Below are 21,097 nucleotides of genomic sequence, written 5' to 3'. Positions count from 1 at the left end.
GTTGTTTATTATGCACCCCCAGTAGTCATACTGCACTCTTCTTTCTTTCTTGGCTATAGCCAACCCATCAAAAATCTTGTCAACTCCACCTGCGAACATATCTGAATGCAGCCATTTTCTTTTGCTACATTTTGATCCTAGCCACCATTAAGTCTCACCTGAAATTCTATAAGAGCTTCTCACTAATTGTCTTGCTTCTACCCTTGCACTTGCAGTGTGTTTTCTGCACAACTAAAGCAGTCTTTTAACACAAAAATATGACTTCTCTACCCCAACCCTGACATGGCTCTGTATTCACTGAGGGTAAAATCTAAATTCTATAATGGCCCACATAAGCAGAATCATCTGTCCCCCTTATATTTCTAACTCCATCTTCCACTGCCCCGCACTCACCTCTCATCCCTCAAGCCTCATATGTGCTAGGTGTGTTACCACTGCAGTATTGTCAGAGTCCTAGCTCAGAGGCCCAACTTGGGGGTCCCAAGTGGACCAGCTACCAGAAAGGAATTTATCTTCAGCCTGGCTGCATTGGGAAGACAGATGTAAGTGCTGTCTTTGAGATGTCAACAATGGTTTGGGGCTTTATAAGGAATGAACAAAGCCAACATTTGATGGAGATTGTGTAGTTAGTGATCGTGATGTGATTGGCCATTTTCCTGGGACTGACTGTGCAGTCTTATTGGTGCCAAGATAATCACTGAAGTTAGAGGTACATTTCTATTTCTAGTATAGGGTATTTATTTAACAAACCTGTGATCCTAGAATTTAAGATAAATTGAGGGAAAGAATAACTCAGAAAAGAGCAGGTGAGAGATAGGAAAATGGAGTTACCTAGGTCAAGAATTGCCTCCTCATTCAAAATGTACATTTGTCCTGGCTGCCTCCTTGGCCTGGAATTATCTGTACTTATAAGACAATATGGATAACACTATTACCTCCTTCAAATCTTTCTCAAATAATCACTTTTGGAATGCAACATACACTGAGCACTTTATTTAAAATGGAAACTCCCACAGCCAGTGTGCTGGATTCCCCTCGCCTTGTCCCACAATGCATTTGCCTCTTGGTTCTTCTGAGTTTTAATATATAATCTGTTTTTCCTGTTGTGTTGACTAACATCTGTATGTCTTTTCTCAGATAGAACATAAACTCCACAGAAGCAGAGCCTTTTGTTTTGCTCACTGATTTATCCTACTAAAATAGTGACTGACAATCGAAAAATAGTTGTCAAGTTGAAAAATTATTTTTGTTTCTGTAAAATGCTGTACAGTTTGTGGCACTATTCTCCCAGTTTTTTTTTCATGAAACCTCATCCCAAAAATGATTTGGGGTGCCTTACAGAAATGTGTACTGTGTAGCAGAATAACAAGGTGAAAATTAAGGAAAAAATAAAATAATGGTAACTAAAAAAAATCAGGGGTACAATTAAGTCCTTTTTATTTGTTAGAAATGGGTCATAGATGTGGTGCTGAGCAGAGATACTCTCAAATTTTGATTGGCTTAAAATGACTGGAAGTTTTACAAATCTGAAGGGCTTGCCAGATATAGCTAAAATGTGACTGAGAGACTTGCCATGATCATTTGTATGCTAAAAATCTAGCAGCTCAGATATGCTAAACAGTTATCATACTATAGTGTTTTCTAATGCCCTTACCAGACTTTCTGAATCCTTGACAACTTTCTTTATCTTATTCAGTACAGTAGTATGGTAACTCTGGCCTCACTTCCATAACTATCTAATTTGTACTCAAGAGTTGACTCATTGTTTTCTCATTATCTTTGGCTCTCACCCTTGTTAACTTCTGACTTGTGTGCTTTGCTATTCTTCAAGTTTGTATATGTATGAGATTCCTGCTTTTCATCACTTCCAACTCTTCTTGGCCATTGCTATGACTACTTTTTAAAAGTTTTGAGTGGCTTTTCATGAATGTAATTGTACTGTGCCTTTTATCAGACTGAAACCTCCTGTCATATTTCTCACTTTCTGCTATAGAGCATCTCTGAAGCCATGCAGAGATGCAGGAAGCCTGTGGTACAGGATGTAGGAAGCTGCTCTGAATGCATGAGAAAATAATCCAGAATGTGGGGCAGTTACTGACTTTGGCTACCAATGATCAATGATGATCAATGAGTTACAGTTGATGATGGAAAAACTCAGATTCAGGAGGTCGCTAGAGGATTGAAAACCAGGGGCTCCGAGAGAGTGAATACTGCAGCTCCATTACTTCTTCCCTCCTTCACTTTCCCTTTCGTATATTCTTGCTCTCTTGAAATACATTGTTTTAATCACATGAAGATAAGCCTAAAACAATGTCATTGGAAAAATCCTTTTAATTCTGAATACTCTTCCTGTTTCTGTGTGACTGATAATTGCGGAACAATCGTAGAACTATCTTGAATAGATCTCCTACAAAGTCATAATATCTTACCCTAACTGATTCTTTTTCCTTTGAATGACCTAACAAATTTCATTTATTGCCGCCTCAGTCATTCATTACGTCAATCTAAAAACTGTCCTCTTTACTCTCAACACACATTCTTATCTACTCTGTTGAGAATTAGATTTGCTTTTATATTTTATTTACTTCAAAATGGCTTTTTAAACTTATTCTTCATCCCTGGAAAACAAATAGAAACTTTTGAAAATCGTTAATCCACCTCTACTTCTTTCTAGTGTTTAAAGAGACACAAAGTACTCTCGGAGATAATTTATCCAACTACCCTTTTGATTACACTCTGTTCTAACTTGCTCAAGTAATTTTTTTTGTAGTTTTCCTATGTCTTTCCTTAATTTCCATTGACTCCTTTTGTTAACTACCACTGTATTCGAGAAAGCTTGTGTAGAGGAAAATAAAACACAAAACTAATCACCCCCTTTTTGATGTCATTTTACTCCCGTTAACTATGAGCTTATCTTACTTTACTCCTTGAGTGGTACATTTATTGAAATACTGTTCTATCTTATCACTTATTTATTTCTTAAACCCTGACAAACTAATTTCAATCTGTACCAGTCTTTGCAAATGTATCATCTTAAAGGTTAAAATCATTAACTCTCAAAGCCCTTCCTCATACATCTCATTTGGTCACATTCCAGCATTTTCTAGTAAAGTCCAATTTTCTCTTATAACACTAAATCTTCTGATTTGTCAAGTGCCTTATTCTTCACATTCCACAATCATTATCTTATCTACTTCCAAAGCTCTTTTTTTAAGAATCATGAAGTATATTTGTTTTATTGTTAGTTGTTTCTTCATTTATTCATATGTGTATACATTGTTAGGGCCATCTTTCCCCAACCCCTGCCCTCTTCCCCCTGCTTCGTACACCTCCCCCCACACCACCCTCGCTTCTGGGCAATTTTGTTGAAGAGAAAATAAGAAAGACATAGCATTTTTGTTAGCTTCAGATAAAGATAGCTATACAGAGAGATAACTAGCATTGCTTCCATGCATATGTGTAGTTCACCCGAATTAATTCATCTCTACCACACCTCTTCACTACTTCCCAGTCACCTTCCATATTGTTTTCCAAAGTGGTTGAACTAGCTTACATTTACCAACATTTATTGTTTGTGGTGTTTTTGATGATAGCTGTTCTAATAGAAGTGAGGTGGAATCTTAGTGCGGTTTTGTTTTACATTTCCTTTTTGGCCAGAGATGGTGAGCATTTTTTCATGTGTTTTTTGGCCATTTGGATTTCTTCCTTTGAAAAAGTTCTGTTTAGTTCAGTTGCCCACTTCTTTATTCGTTCATTGATTTGGGGGCAGTTTAGTTTTTGAGCTTCCTGTATATTCTGGTTATCAGTTCTTTGTCTGATATGTAGCCAGCAAATATATTCTTCCACTCTGTGGGTGGTCTCTTCAGTTTAGAGACCATTTCTTTTGTTGTGCAGAAGCTTTTTGATTTTATGTAGTCCCATTTGTCCATTCTTTCTTTGAGGTGCTGAGCTGCTGGAGTTCTACTGAAGAATTCTTTGCCTATACCTATTGCTTCTAGAGTATTCCCTGCTCTTTTCTGTACTCTTTTCCCAGAGTTTCGGGTCTGATATTAAGGTCCTTGATCCATTTTGAGTTGATACTAGTACAGGGTGATGAACATATATCTAGTTTCAGTTTTCTGCAGGCAGATAACCATTTTTCCCAGCAACAGTTTTTGAAGAGGCTGTCTAATCTCCGTCGTATATTTTTGGAGCCTTTGTCAAAAATAAGGTGGGCGTAGCTGTATGGATTCATATCCAGGTCCTCTATTCTGTTCCACTCATCTTCATATATCTGTTTATGTCAATACCATGCTGTTTTTATTTCTGTGGCTCTGCAGTGTAGTTTGATGTCAGATATTGTGATATCTCCAGCATTGATCTTTTTGCTGAGTATTGCTTTGGCTATTCACAGTCTCTTGTGTTTCCAAATGAACTTTAGGGTAGATTTTTCAATCTCTGTGATGAATGTCACTGGAATTTTGATGGGAATTGCATTGAATATGTAGATTGCTTTTGATATAGTATAGCCATTTTTACTATGCTGATTCTAACAATCCATGAGCACAGGTGATATTTCCACCTTCTGTAGTCTTCCTCAGTCTTTTTCTTCAGAGATTTGTAGTTCTCCTTGTAGAGGTCATTCACATCCTTTGTTAAGTTTACTCTTAAGTATTTGACTTTTGGGGGGGCTATTGTAAATGGAATTGTTTCCCTATTTTTTTTCAATATGTTCATTGTTGATAGAAAGACTACTGAGTTTTGTAAGTTGATTTTGTATCCTGCTACTTTGCTGAAGCTGTTTATGGTGTCTAGGAGTTTTTGGGTAGAGATTTTTGGGTCTTTAAGGTATAGAATCAGGTTGTCTGCAAATAGACGTACTTTGACTATTACTTTACCTATTCGTATTCTTTTTATTACTTCTTCTTGCCTTATTGCTCTGGCTAGGAATTCCAGGGCTATGTTGAATAGGAGTGGGGAGACTGGGGATCCTTGTCTCATTCTTAATTTTAGGGGAAATGGTTTCAGTTTTTTTCCCATTAAATATGATGTTGGCTATAGGTTTGTCATATATAACCTTTATAATGTTGAGATATATTCCTTCTATGCCTAGTTTTCTTAAAGCTTTTATCATGAAGTGGTGTTGAATTTTATCAAAGGCTTTTTCTGCATCTATTGAGATGATGAAGTGGTTTTTGTCTTTCCTTCTATTAATGTGCTGTATTACATTTATTGATTTGCGTATGTTGAACCACTCCTGCATCCCTGGGATGAAGGAGTTGGTTGTGGTGAATGATCTTTCTTTTTTTTTTAATTTTTATTTTATACATATGTGCATACAATGTTTGGGTCATTTCTCCCCCCTTTCCCCTGCCCCCTCCCTTACCCTCCCCACAAGCCCCTTACCACCCCTTATCCCTCACTACCAGGCAAAAACTGTTCTGCCCTTATCTCTAATTTTGTTGAAGAGAGAGTATAAGCAATAATAAGAAGGACCAAGGGTTTTTTGCTAGTTGAGATAAGGATAGCTATACAGGGAATTGACTCACATTGCTTTCCTGTACATGTGTGTTACCTTCTAAGTTAATTCTTCTCGAACTAACCTTTTTTCTGGTTCTAGGTCCCCTTCTCCTATTGGCCTCAGTTGCTTTAAAGTATCTGCTTTAGTTTGTCTGCATTGAGGGCAACAAATGCTATCTAGTTTTTTGGGTGTCTTACCTATCCTCACCCCTCCCTTGCGTGCTCTCCCTTTATCATGTGATCAAAGTCCAATCCCCTTGTAGTGTTTGCACTTGATATAATGTCCGCATATGAGGGAGAACATACGATTTTTGGTCTTTTGAGCCAGGCTAACCTCACTCAAAATGATGTTCTCCAATTCCATCCTTTTACTTGTGAATGATAACATTTCATTCTTCTTCATGCCTGCATAAAATTCCATTGTGTATAAATACCACATTTTCTTAATCCATTCGTCAGTAGTGGGGCATCTTGGCTGTTTCCATAACTTGGCTATTGTGAATAGTGCCACAGTAAACATGGGTGTGCAGGTGCCTCTGGAGTAACCTGTGTCACAGTCTTTTGGGTATATCCCCAAGAGTGGTATGGCTGGATCATATGGTAGATCAATGTTTAGCTTCTTAAGTGCCTCCAAATATTTTTCCAGAGTGGTTGTACTAGTTTACATTCCCACCAGCAGTGTAAGAGGGTTCCTTTTTCCCTGCATCCTCGCCAACACCTATTCTTAGTGGTGTTGCTAATGATAGCTATTCTAACAGGAGAGGAGTGGAATCTTAGTGTGGTTTTAATTTGCATTTCCTTTATTGCTAGGAATGGTGAGCATTGTTTCATGTGTGTTTTGGCCACTTGAATTTCTTCTTTTGAGAAAGTTCTGTTTAGTTCACATCCCTATTTCTTTATTGGTTCATTAATTTTGGGAGAATTTAGTTTTTTGAGTTCCCTATATATTCTGGTTATCAGTTCTTTGTCTGATGTGTAGCTGGCAAATATTTTCTCCCACTCTGGGTGTTCTCTTCAGTTTAGAGACCATTTCTTTTGTTGAGCAGAAGCTTTTTAGTTTTATGAAGTCCCATTTATCTGTGCTCTAGATGCTGAGCTGCTGGAGTTCCATTGAGAAATTTCTTGCCTATACCTATTAATTCCAGAGTATTTCCTCCTCTTTCCTGTATCAACTTTAGAGTTTGTGGTCTGATATTAAGATCCTTGATCCATTTTGAGTTAATATTGGTATAGGGTAATAAACATGGATCGGATCTAGTTTCAGTTTTTTGCTGACTGCTAACCAGTTTTCCCAGCAGTTTTTGTTAAAGAGGCTGCTTTTTCTCCATCGTATATTTTTAGCGCCTTTGTCAAAGACAAGTTGGTTATAGTTGTGTGGCTTCATATCCGGGACCTATACTCTGTTCCACTGGTCTTCATGTCTGTTTTTGTGCCAGTACCATGCTGTTTTTATTGTTACTGCTTTGTAATATAGTTTGAAGTCGGGTATTGTGATAACTCCAGCGTTGTACTTTTGACTGAGAATTGTCTTGGCTATTCGTGGCCTCTTGTGTTTCCATATAAATTTAACGGTAAATTTTTCAATCTCTGTAATGAATGTCATTGGAATTTTGATGGGAATTGCATTAAACATGTAGATTACTTTTGGGAGTATAGACATTTTTACTATGTTGAGTCTACCAATCCATGAGCATGGGAGATCTCTCCACTTTCTATAGTCTTCCTCAATCTCTTTCTTCCGAAGTTTATAGTTTTCCTTGTAGAGGTTGTTCACATCCTTTGTTAAGTTTACACCTAGGTATTTTTTTTTGAGACTATTGTAAATGAATTGTTTTCATATATTCTTTCTCAACTTGTTCATTATTAGTGTATAGAAATGCTAATGATTTATCTATGTTGATTTTACTGATTTTATATCCTGCTACCTTGCTATAGCTATTGATGGTGTGTATGAGCTTTTGAGTAGAGTTTTTTGGGTCTTTAAGGTATAGGATCATATTGTCTGCAAATAGGGATATTTTGACAGTTTCGTTACCTACTTGTATTCCTTTTATTCCTTCTTCTTGCCTAATTGCTCTGGCTAGGAATTCTAGTACTATGTTGAATAGGAGTGGAGATAGTGGGCATTCTTGTTTCGTTCCTGATTTTAGAGGGAATGGTTTCAGTTTTTCACCATTAAGTATGATGCTGACTGTAGGTTTGTCATATATAGCTTTTATAATGTTGAGGTACTTTCCTTCTATTCCTAATTTTTTAGGCTTTTTCTGCATCTTTTGAGATAATCAAGTGGTTTTTGTCTTTGCTTCTGTTAATGTGGTTTATTACATTTATTGATTTTCGTATGTTGAACCACCCCTGCATTTCTGGGATGAAGCCTACTTGATCATGGTGAAATATCTTTTTGATGTTTTGTTGAATTTGGTTTGCCATTATTTTATTGAGGATTTTTGCATCAATGTTCATTAAGGAGATTGGCCTATAGTTCTCCTTTTTGGAAGTCTCTTTGCCTGGTTTTGGGATAAGTGTAATACTGGCTTCAAAAAATGTGTTAGGCAGTTTTCCTTCCCTTTCTATTTTGTGAAACAGTTTAAGGAGGGTTGGTATCAGTTCTTCTTTAAAGGTCTGATAGAATTCAGCAGAGAATCCATCAGATCCTGGACTTTTCTTTTTAGTGAGACTCTTGATTGCTGCTTCAATTTCATTTTGTGTTATAGATCTATTCAGGTGATTAATGTCCTCTTGATTCAGTTTTCGTGATCATATGTCTCTAGAAATCTGTCCATTTGTTTAAGATTTTCAAATTTATTTGAATATAGGTTCTCGAAGTAGTCTCTGATGATTTCCTGGACTTCCATGGTGTTTGTTGTTATCTCCCCTTTTTCATTCCTGATTTACTAATTTGTGTTTTTTCTGTCCTCATTTTGTCAGGTTTGCCAGGGGTCTGTAGATCTTGTTTATCTTTTCAAAGAACCAACTTTTTGTTTCATTAATTCTTTGTATGGTTTTTTTCATTTCTATTTCATTGATTTCAGCTCCTGTTGTTATTATTTCTCTCCTTTTTGTTTTGGATTTGTTTTTGCTTATTCTTGTTTTTCTAGGAGTTTGAAATGTTTCATTAGGTCATTGAACTGAGATCTTTCAGTCTTTTTAATATGCACTCATGGCTATAAACGTTCCTCTCAGGACTTCCTTTGCTGTGTCTCATAGGTTCTGGTAGGTTGTGTTTTCATTTTCATTGACTTTCAGGAACATTTTAATTTCTTCTTTTATTTCATCAGTAACCCATTGTTCATTAAGTAATGAGTTATTCAGTTTCCAGCTGTTTGCATGTTTTTTGTCTTTACTTTTGTTGTTGAGTTCTAGTTTTATTGCATTGTGATCAGATAGAATGCATGGTATAATTTCTATTTTCTTATATATGCTGAGGCTTGCTTTATACCCTAGGATATGATCTATTTTGGAGAAGGTTCCATGGGCTGCTGAGAAGAATGTATATTGTGTAGAAGATGGATGAAATGTTCTGTAGACATAAGCTAGGTCCATTTGATCTATGCTATATTTTAGATCTAGGATTTCTTGGTTGATTTTTTGTTTGGATGACCTATCTATTGATGATAATGGGGTGTTAAAATCTCCCACAACCACTGTGTTGGCGTTAATATATGCTTTTAGGTCTTTCAGGGTATGTTTGATGAAATTGGGTGTGTTGACGTTGGGTGCATATAGGTTGATAATTGTTATTTCCTTTTTGTCTATTTCCCCTTTATTAGTGTGGAATGTCCTTCTTTATTTCATTTGATCAATGTAGGTTTGAAGTCTCCTTTGGCCTGTTTTGGGGGGCCATTTGCTTGGTAAATCTTCTAGCCTTTCACCCTAAGCCAGTGTTTGTTTCTGTCAATGATATGGATCTCCTTTTTAATCCACATTGGTGGATCTTCCTTTTTAATCCAGTTGCCAAAAGGTGCCTTTTGATGGGGAACTTGAGTCTGTTGACATTATTATTGATAGGTATGTGGTGATTCCTGCCATTTAGTTGTTTTTTGTTGTTGTTGTTGTTGTTTAAAGGTTTGCTTGTGTGCAACTGAGTCAATGCTATTCTCTGATTCCTTGTCTCTTCTTCTCCTGTGGTTTTATACTACCTGTCTATGTGTGGTTTTGTTTTCATTCAGCTTCTGTATGCAGAATTCCTTGGAGAATCTTTTGTGGTGGTGGTTGATGGTCATACATTGCTTTAGTTTCTGCTTATTGTGGAAGATTTTTATTGCTCCATGTATTTTGAATGATAGTTTTGCTGGGTAAAGTATCCTAGGGTTGAAGTTATTTTCATTCAGTGCCCAAAATACCTCACTCCATGCCCTTCTTGCTTTTAAGGTTTCTGTTGAGAAATCTGCTGTGATTTTGATGGGTTTACCTTTATATGTTTAGTTTTTTCTCTCTTACAGCCTGTAGTATTCTTTCTATATTCTTTGTGCTTGTTGTTTTAATGATAATATGCTATGGGGAGGTTATATTTTGCCAAGTCTGTTTGGTGTCCTGGAGGTTTTCTGTACCTGAATGGGCAAAAGTTTCTCGAGATTTGGGAAATTTTCTGTTTTTATTTTATTGAATATATTATGAATCTCTTTTGCTTGGACCTCATGATTCTTAGGTTTGGTCTTTTGATGGAGTCAGTGAGTTCCTCTATATTCCTTTCACAGCTCTTGAGTTGTTTGACTAACATTTCTTCAGTTTTTTTCTTTATTTTCTGTTTTATCTTTGAGCTCTGAGATTCTTTCTTCCATTTGTTGTAGTCTGCTGGAATAGCCTTCCACTGTGTTTTGTGTTTCTGTTTGATGCCTTTTTTTTGAAGTTTTCCATATCTTTGATCATCTCCCCTTTAACATTTTTTATTTTCATCTTTAATTAATTTATCTCTTTTTTTAGTGTCCTCTGTTTCACTTTCATATTTGTATAGGGCACCTCTGAGTTCATTCATTTGTTTCTGTGTCTTCTCATGTCCTTTATTTTTGGTGTCTTGAAATTTCTTGAGTCAGTCTTGTACATTTTGGTTAACCATGTCTATTATCTTCTCCATGAATTTCTCAGTGATTTCTTGCAAGATTTCTTCTTTGAGGGTGTTTTTGTGGACATCGCTGGGTACCTTAGTGTCATTTATCATTATTTTGTTGGAGTCAGGAACTGGGTATCCATTTTTTTCATTTCCCTCTGAATCCTGTATTGAATTATGTTGAGGAGGGTGGTTTCCTTTCCTTCTTCTTCTTCCCATCTCTCTACTTGGTGCTGTGCAACAATGTTCTTGATAGGCTAGTTAGTGGTTTTAGATGCCTGTTTTCTTTCCCTTGATTTAATTTTTGTGTTGTGGCTGCCTTGGTTGTTAGCTAGGTTGGTGTGCTATTTCTGTCCCTGGCCTGGAGGTGTAATTTAGCAATAACTAATTCACAGGTTCAATGCTGACAAGTTTTTTATATATATGTTTATATATTATATAGAAGACCCCTTGGTGGTATTATCTATTAACAGTGGAAGTTGGGGGGGTTAATGTTTGTTAGGCTAGCTATAGAAATTTGGGAAATTGGTTAGGGTGGCACTAAAAGAATAGGTGGGAAGTGGGGTGGGTGAATGGGGGAAGTGATGTGGGGGCTGCTGGGTTTTGTGGCCCTGTGTGTGTTTGGGTGTATTTCTGTTGTTGTAGTATAGGGTGCTTGTATCAGGATTGCAGGGAGTTGGAGTTGTATAAAGTTGGTATGGTAGGTTGGTCAGCAGGTGGTGAGTGTGTAGGAGGGAGAGGTAGTGTGGTGACAGGTTGGGGGAAGATGGGGGAGGAAGTGAAGGCAGGGGGAGAGGGTGGATGAGAAGGGGCAGAAAGAGTATTTGGGAGGGAGAGCAATGGATTGTATTGCAGGAGAAGGAGGGAGAGTGAAGGGGGTGAGAACAGGGATGAGAAGATAGTGATGGTGAAGTTTATAGTACATAAAGAAAAAAATAGGAATAAAATAAAAATTAAAAATGCACAATAATATAACAAACAAACAACAATAACAAAAACAGAAGAAAAACCCACCAAGTTCAGGAAAATAGAATTTCAGTCTTAGTTTAAGTTCTAGAGTTAATCCTCCAGCATCCAGTCCTGGTATTGACATATAAGCAGAAGCTCTGATGTGGTTTCACCAGGTGATTGGCTTATGAGTAATGTTTTGTTCTTCTGTCTACCAGTTTAATTGAAATTCTAAGGTGATGTGGGCTTGCCAGATCATGCATGGTGGTTTCCCCAGCCACAGCTGTGTTATCCTTCAGCTGCAGCTGTTTGGTCAGCTCCTTCCCAGAGAGGTGGGGCAGTTTGGTTTTGAATGTTCAGGAGATCAGCAATGCAATCCGCTACTTGCTCTGCTTTGGGAGGTGGCTTGTTGCTGTGTTTGTTCACTAAGAGTTCGGTACTGAGAGTTTAGCGCCTTGCCCCACCTGCTTTCTCTGGGGCAGGTTCAGCATTCCACCTACCCCCTACACTGTCCATGTTTGATTACAGTTCACTGTTTGTTTTTCAGTTTTGTTGGGGGGGATAAGTCAGCTTAGGAGCTGCACTGGTTTATGTTCCTGGGGGATGGGTAAGGAAGTTCCACATGGTGCATGGTGCTCACCTGTTTGTTCTGCCAATTGACACACAGGGAGGTTTGGAGCAGGCAGTGGTGGCAGGGAGAAATGGTGCCAACTTTTCTTAGTGCAGTGTGACATGGGGAGACTTTCCATGGGCTAGGGGTTCAGGATGTTGCAGAGTTTGATTCTGGTTGATGCTCTATTTCCACTTGATGGAGGAAGGAGAAGAGAAGGGGGAAAAAAGGAGAGAAATCACGTCAGGGAGGAGGGTTATCCCGGGGCTGGACCCGCCTTGCTGGCTGTGCTGCGGGTCACAGCTGTTAGGTGCAATTAAAGGCTGATTTGAGGGTTGGTCTTTGAATTTTTTTCTGCACCTAATGTGATGGAAGTTATTATTTTCACTAGAAGCAGTCATATTTACCCTTGTGGCTCCAAGATCTCAGGGAGGTTTTTGGAGTCACAGAGCTTAGGCTTTCTGCTTCTGTACTCTAGTCTCCATCTTGGATTTTCCTCTCTCTGCAGTTCTTTAACACTGATCTTATGTTATTCCTTGTCTTGTGTTGTGTCTCACTTTTTGTATTATTTCCCCGTGATGAGTACTACATGAAATTTAAGTTGTCTGAAACAGAACTTATCATTTCCAGGCAGCCCTTTCATACCTCCTTTCTTTCTTCTAAGTTCCTTGTTTTCTCAATGGTAGGACATTTATTTAAGGTATTAATGAATACCTAATTCCTTTTGTATCTTTTAAGCTTGGAGAAGAAGAGAAAGAGCCAGTCACTGTGATTTATGTAAATCATCTCATTTAATTCCTATAGCAATCTGTCAGTAAGTAAACTGAGACTCAAAATGGCCAAGTGAGTTGTCTAGTGTCAGAGATATCTAAGAGTGAGAAACATGTCTGCTTGACCCCAAAATCCATTTACTTGTCCCCTGTGTAGCAGGTTGAAGACTATTAAATAGCAACATATCCTGAATTATGAAAAATATTCAATTTTGGTTTTGTCATTGTATTTACTGAGGAAGGAAAGTAGGCAATATACTTTAGGAAGACTGTGAGCCTTTACCAAGAGTTGAAAAAATTAACAAGTTTCCATTAAACTTTGCTATTAAAATGCTGTTAATCAGGAGAACTCTTCCCCTAATTCCTCAGTTAACTGAAGTTGTGATATATACTGAATTGGGCCCATAACTCACTCATGTCTCTTTGTTGAGTTAATAGTTGGAAATAGTTGAATTGCTTTTTAGCATTTGTTGGATATTTATTAGTGTTAAACTCAAGAATTAAAGGTAATCTTTAAGTTTTTTGCTTCAGAACTAATTTAAGATTGGTAACTAAGAAGAATATAAAATTAAAAAGAGAATCAATAGCAGCAGTTAGCAAGTAGCAGGCAAAGTGGGAAATTACATGATCACTTGTAAGTACGGATTGTACTCTGGGCAAAGGATGCACCATCATTAGGTAATTTCACAAGAACAACTGTTGTTTAAGCACCATTTAATCCAATTTAGACCTAATGAACTTGGTAGATGAGATCCCTGCTGAATTAAGAAGCAATCAAAGCCTTGTTTTGGATTCTGTGCCATCTAGGTCAAGAAGTTCCAGAATGATGGTAATATTTACATTCTATATAAAATACATCAACTTTTTCATCTTTCCTTTGACTAATTCTTCAACAAATGTGTGTGGAATGTGATCTGTGATTTAGGGAGTATCATCAGTTGGTGAGTAGTATATGATGATGTCAAAGATAGTAGACTCTTCTCTGCCGTAAAGGCATTTTGTTTCTATTTTTGCTAGTTTTTCTCAGTTACTCTGAATGAAAATTTAAAAATCAAAGGGATCAAAATAATTTTGAGTTCAAAGGCAAAATAAGGTTCTCTCCTAGCAGGAGAGTTGACAAAATGTCTCTAATTAATGAGAAAAAGAATCAAGAGGTGAAGATGTATTTTGACTGTGTATTCTATCTCACCTATATCAGAGGTGCAAATGACATTGTGCTTTTTTATTTGGAACTTTCAGGAAGGGGTCCAGATCACCATTTCTCAGGAAGTACAAAAGATGTGTCAGAAGAAACCCATGTCTGTCTCCCCTGCCGAGAAGGCTGCCCTTACTGTGCTGATGACAGCCCCTGCTTTGTCCAAGAGGATAAATATTTGCGCCTTGCTATCATCTCCTTCCAAGCCCTTTGTATGCTGCTTGACTTCATTAGCATGCTGGTTGTCTACCACTTTCGCAAAGCAAAGGTAAACCAAGGTACCCTAGTTATGATCTTCATTTTTATTATGGAATAACCTCTTTTTTAAGCACATAAATTTCCAAATTACAGTTAGTTCTCTGCTAAGAGAAGTCTTTCTAAAATAAAATTGGACTAGAGTATGAAAATTATATTCTTTAGTTTCTTAGAAAAAATAGAGATTAATAATATGATACTTTAATATTTCCTTTTATAGAATGTTTCCCTTATTTATCCTGGGTTCCAATGCATCATTGCATTGAAGGATTCTTCTTTACTTCATTTCTAGTCTCCAAAGGAGCTTATTCTGTGCCTAAGTTTTCAATCTTTTCTGAATTCAAATTAATTCTTCATGCTGTATGTTGTGTAGATTGGTTTAAATTCTAGAAATTATTGAAAGAACAAAGTATTCCCATTACAAATTAAAAAAGAAAATAACCTTCAAATTAGTCTCAAGTTTGAAAAATATTTGAAGGCTCTGTTAAGTTTCTAAGAGGATGTATCTATTATATTAATGTTACAGATATTAGTACTTATAGACAGCTTCATTAACAGAAGAATACAGCTCCAATTACAGTCAAGTTTTGAGTCATCAAGAAAGTACATACAGGCAAATTGTTTTTCATTTAACTAATATTTGTCTTCTTTGCAACAAACTGTGTTAAGTTGGATATATAATAAAACAGTAGACAAGTAAAGTTAGAAAGTATATAACCACTGTTGTCTAAATGAAATTTTATTTAAAGCCAGACAGTGGCAAAGCAGGTAGAATTGAAATGTCTGTTTAATAAACTGCCTTGGAATCTCTTTGATGTAATGAATTCATTTAGAATTTTAATTTATTTTAATCATAGGTCTTTTGAATTTTAATTTATTTTAATCATTAATGATTGCTGTGCTAAATGAGTTAGTGATACATGGTGGGTACAGTATAATATTGGATATTAAAAAACCGACAAGAGAGTTCTGACTAGACTAGTATCTTAATCTATGCTAATGTTACTTAACAGTGCCAAAGATATTGACCTTTTAAATTACTCTGGACCTTCATGTGAGATGTCAGGTTACTGACCAAAATCCTACTTACAAGGCAGTCATAAGAATATATATATGAATATATATATATATATAAATCTTACTTACAAGGCAGTCATGAGATTATATGTATATAGTATATATATATTATATATATTATTTGTAGGAATAGATAAAGTAGATATTGCCTTCTTTGAGGATGATCACTTTTGAAAGGTCAGTTTCCACAGAATATAAAATAACAAAAGGAAGATATAAGTTAATGAAGTCAGTGAACATAGATCTTGTATATTGATGAAAGAAAATATGTAGTGACAATTTCTCTTGTGATTTCAATTAACAAAATTGGTGGATTAATTGTAACAGTAATAAAATATTTGCAGTGGAGAGATTGCAGATTTGTAATATATAGACTTTGGCTTTTACTTAAAGTTTTCATGTGTCTTTGCAACATGTCTTTGGATAAAGCAGAAACTTGATTCCTTTAGAAGCAATACTGATATTTCCCTTAGGTATTTCCTACTATGTTCTCTACCACTGGTAATTAAAAGAATAAAGTGCACTTAATTTACCAATTTATACCTATATTGACAAAAGAAAAATATCTAGCTGCAATACAGAAGTAGCATAACAATCGTGAGTCAGGTGCAGACTCTGGAGCCAGACTGTTTACATTTGAATTCTGTCTCAGTGCCCTGTATACCATGGGATTTTTGAGAAAACTGCCTAGCTTCTCTCTGCCTAGCTTTCTTCTGTTAAAAATGATGTTAATGCACCATATGCAAAAAATTGACCCAAAATATGAGATAACATGATCACAAAGGTGGTTTTCCCAGGGTTAGGCCTATTCATTTCACTCCAGATGTGCTGACCCCTGCAATTACCTCAAATGTAGGAAATTCGACTGCATAATTTGTGGTAGTGGGGGACTACATTCACACTTTCCCCTGTTAAAAAAAATTGACCCAAAATATAGTGTATTCCTAAATGGGAGAGCCAAAATTAAGAAACTTTTCTTAGGAGAGAAAGTAGGCATAAATCTTCATGAACTTGGATTGGGCAACAGTTTTTTTAGGTATGGCATCAGAAGCATAAGTGACAGGGAATAAACTGATAAATTGAACATCATAGAAACTGCAAACTTTGAGGTATCAGAGGACATCATCAGGAAAGTGAAAAAGGCAGCCTATAGGAAGACAAAATATTTATAAATCACTAGATGATAATAGAATCCAAAATATGTAAAGAACTCATGACTAAACAATAAAAAGACAAATAAAACCAGTTTTAAAAATGGGTCAAGGAACTCAATAGACATTTCTGCAAAGAAGATAACAAACAGTTTGAAGAAGGTGAGAAGACAAAATAGTCATTAAGAAAATGCAAATGAAGCCTAGGATACACACTAGCATAGACAAATTAGTTTTAAAAAAGACATAAACAAGTTTTGAGGACATAGAAAAGTTAAAACTTTCATTCGTTAGTGTTGAAAAGGAAAAATGGTATAGGCACTTTGTAAAACAGTTTGGTAGTCCTTCAAAAATGTACAAATAGTGTTAAACTATGACTCAGCAATTCAGGCCTACTAATATATTTGAAGTATAGTAGGCACATTTTTACCCAAAAAAGTGCATACAAATGTTCATAGGATCATTATTTCTAATAGGCAAAAGATGGAAGTAACCAAATGTCCTTCAACTGATAAAAATGAATAAGAAAAATGTGGTATTCTCCTGCAGTGGAATATCATTTGCCACTGAAAAGGAATGATGTATCAGTACATGGTACCATATGGATGGCCTTTGAAAATGCTAAGTGGGAGAAAGTAGTTACAAAAGACCATATTGTGGTCTTACATTAGTGTCCCAGAATAATAGTAATCCTGGGAAGACTTTAGGTAGCTTTTGAGAGAATCTTTCCTTTAGTCCTGTTCTGTGAAATCTGTATAAGCACTTGTATGTTTCTCAGTCATCAGGGGTGGGTAGAATCTGAAAATGTTCACAAAGAGTTTTCTGGGGATCTTTCTCTAATGGTCACACATTCATTGTGTGTAGCCAGGGTTGTGTTAGAACTTGTAGTTCTGCTGCTTGCAGAAAGTTGCTTGTGCAAGGGGAATGGACTTTGATCACATGATAAAGTGAGAGCACACAAGGGAGGGGTGAGGATAGGTAAGACACCTCAAAAACTAGATAGCATTTGTTGTCCTCAATGCAGAGAAACTAAAGCAGATACTTTAAAGTGACTGAGGCCAATAGGAGAAGGGGACCAGGAACTAGAGAAAAGGTTAGATCAAGAAGAATTAACCTAGAAGGTAACACTCACGCATAGGAAATCAATGTGAGTCAACTCCCTGTATAGCTATCCTTATCTCAACCAGCAAAAACCCTTGTTCCTTCCTATTATTGCTTATACTCACTCTTCAACAAAATTAGAGATAAGGGCAAAATAGTTTCTGCCTAGTAGTGAGGGGGTAGAGCGGGGAGAGGGAGGGGGTGGGGGCAGGGCGGAGAAATGACCCAAACATTGTATGCACATACGAATAAAAGAAAAAAAAAAAAGAAAGTTGCTTGTGTTGCTAGAAAGAAAAACTAAGCCTAAGTTTCTACCTTTCTGAATCAAATGAACCCTTTGTGTTGGTTTATATGAATGCCTGGAATAGGCAAATTCTTAAAGAGCGGGAGTGAATTAGTTGTTGTCAGAGACTACTGGGAAGGAAGAATGGGGAGCAATTTTAAATGAATTCAGGGTTTATTTTGGGGGTGATAAAATATTCAGAATTTTGGTTATGGTAATGGTTGCACCCAAGCTTCATAAATGCTCTTTCAAAGGCATATGTGCAATTACACATATTTCTGTGCTAATAATGTTCAAAAAACACTTACTATGCATTTGTTTATAAGTGACTTTGTGTCTTTTAAAAATGTTATTGATTGTGCAACGAAACTGAATAGTTTATTTACCTATTTATCGGTATCATTGGTGTTTCTTGGAAGATTCAACTTACACCTCTCAATGACAGTTATGGAAATCTTTCCTGGTTATCAAATATGGAGTCATCAAGGGTAACCAGACTTAGGACACATGTTCTTTGCAGTATTATTACAATGTACCAGTTTAAAAGTTGATAATATACAAATAAATTTGTTACCACTTTCTTATTTTTTATTTAGAAAAATGGAAAAGTAGAATGGGATAAAGCCTCATTTCATAGTTTTTAAAAAAGCCCTGAGAGTTTGTGAGTAGCCCATGGTGACATAGTTAGGATGAGAAATTTATGAATTATATTTAATACACAATTTTGTATGTTTATTCAGAGGCATGATTCTAGGTGTATCTCATTCCAATCAAGTTGACAATAATGACCATCATTAACTATCATGGTCAAGTGCCATGGTTCACACTTGTAATTTCAGCTACTCAGGAGGCAGAGATGGGGAGAATTGAGGTTTGAGGCTAGCCTGAGTAAACAGTTAGTAAGACCCCAACTTAATCAATAAGCTGGGCATCGTGCGATATATCTGTAGTCCCAGTTACATGGAAGGCATAGGTAGGAGGATCTCAGTGTGAGGGTATCCCTGGGAAAAAATATGAGACCCTACCTAAAGAATAACCAAAGCAAAGAAAGGCTGGGGATGTGGCTCAAGTGGTAGCGTGCCTGCCTACTGAGCAAGAGACCCTGAGTTCAAACCCTAGTACTCCCAAAAAAATATATATGTATATTAACCATCCCAACGTTAATGCAAGAAGACTTTGAGTGTCTGGGCCATGCCTGGCCAGTTTGCATCTTGTGCAACCACTACATGGCTGTGCACACAGCCATCTTCCCCACTGCAGCCAGAGTCAGCCTCAGACCCCTTCTTATCCGGTTCAACACATGAAATCTATTTGCATTCCAGATCTAGAAAGACAGTGGGATCACAGATCTTTTATATAAACATTCATAAACACCACTGCTCTTTACTGAGTTATGGAACAGTATTCACCAAATGGCACCAGATTTGAGGTTATACACCTTGTCAAGACCTGAGGGCAGCTTCTCTCTATGTCTGTTGATTGTGAAGCCAGGTGCTATAATAGTGAGCGAAGCTCTGGATAGAATTTGCAGAACTAATGGAGGCCACAGCCCCTACCAAGAGACACTCACCTGATGTACGTGGAGGTGTTCCAAGGTAGGGCCATGTACCATGGTTAAGGCCAGTACCTAACACAGAATCTGTGGCTTGTTCCCTGCTGTCCCTTTTGTCAGCATGCGAAAGATATTCTTTAGTCATTTCTCCAAAATCTATGGCATGTCATTTCTTAGTTGCCTTTGGTGAGTGAAAAAAAAATCTTTATGGTCTGCTGGAAATGGATCATTTTGGAACAAAGGCCCTTTGATTTATACTAGACTATTTCTGTGAATTGACAGAAATAACCACATTGATAAATCAAATAGGAAAAGTAACAATGTTATCAAACTCAGATGCTGATCCTGTTCTTCTAGACAGCAAGCAAACATGCAGTGGTCACAGAGTTCTCTGTTCTCAGTTGAAGCACCAGGTGATGATACCACGAGTCGTAAGATGCTACAGAAATTATCTCTTTAAGTATGATTTGGAGTAGATTTACTTGAAAATATTTTATCCAGGCAAAAAATATAAATTCTGTAGCAAATAACTAAGATTCATGCTTCAACAAGTGTTTTAATAGTTTATGATTTTGACAGACACAAATGAGATTTTTTTGGTGGTACTGGGATTTGAACTCAGGGCTTCTTGCTTGCTAGGCAAGCACTCTACTGCTTGCACCAGACCTCCAGCCCTGCAAATAAGATTCTCTTCTATTTTGGGGTGAGGTTTATGGGATGGCACTTCAGAGAGCAGATTAAATTTTACTCTTCAGAATCATTGAGGGAAATAATTACATCCATATGTCCCTAGGCCTTTGGTAATAGATTAAATCTGTCAGTGAACTGAAAGTGACTTTGAACCTAGTTTGTTCTTCTAAAACAATACAAATTTAAAACAATATTTTAAAGAGCCCAATTTAAAATATTATTGAATTATTTCTGCATTTTTACCAAATATTATGACAGGCAATATATTTTTCTATTAGCTATTCCAATTACAGAGTATGGCTTTCTATAGCTTAATATTATTGTTTTGGTATAACTTATTTCTGAATGGAAATTACAAAGAAAAAAAAAGCATTGGAAGGAATACCAGCTAATACCCATCTGAAGAGAAACTTTTGCTAGACCTAGTGAATTATAGCATGTTTTATTTGAGTTTAGCAATATGGAACAAAAAGATAATAGGTTCTAAAGAGTGAATATACTGTGGCTGATATTTTCCCTTCCATTCCTGTAATAGTTCTTTTTTATATTAGAAATTAATTTGCAAGTGAGTTAATGACAATGCTAATTTCTGGTTTTGAAAATGAGATGTTTTAACATGGTGTGAACTGTTTTTTAATGAAATTCTATTAGACTAATTATATTCTAATACCTATTTAGATATATCACTTTTTATTGTGATGAAATATCTAAAATGTAGCATTTTAACATCTTAATTATACAAGTCAGTGGTATTTAATTCATTCACACCATTGTTCGACCATAACCACTATCCATTTTCATCTTACGACACTAATGGCCTCCATCCCAGCTCACAATGTGCACTCCTGTATGTATTTTGTCAACAAGAAAATATTTATGAGCTCTGAATGGAGTTTAGTCCCTCAGCTCAAATTCAGAA

At 36.5% G+C, this 21,097-nt stretch overlaps 1 protein-coding gene and 1 non-coding gene across 3 annotated transcripts in view; both read left to right on the top strand.

The window, feature by feature from the left end:
• Positions 1–21,097, top strand: part of Gpr158 (G protein-coupled receptor 158) — a 452,732-nt gene that overhangs the window by 284,958 nt on the left and 146,677 nt on the right. For both annotated transcript variants that reach the window (XM_074056482.1, XM_074056481.1), the window contains exon 5: positions 14,114–14,337. In XM_074056482.1, the coding sequence (XP_073912583.1) occupies positions 14,114–14,337 (224 nt within the window). The remainder of the gene's footprint in view (positions 1–14,113; positions 14,338–21,097) is intronic.
• Positions 16,149–16,312, top strand: LOC141417794 (U1 spliceosomal RNA). The gene has a single exon (XR_012442419.1). It is a non-coding gene; the product is annotated as a U1 spliceosomal RNA (small nuclear RNA).

The sequence above is a fragment of the Castor canadensis genome, chromosome 15 (assembly GCF_047511655.1).
Source record: "Castor canadensis chromosome 15, mCasCan1.hap1v2, whole genome shotgun sequence".
Taxonomy (NCBI): Eukaryota; Metazoa; Chordata; class Mammalia; order Rodentia; family Castoridae; genus Castor; species Castor canadensis.
The sequence above is the reverse complement of the archived record's forward strand: the minus strand, read 5'-3'. Positions and strand labels throughout refer to the sequence as shown.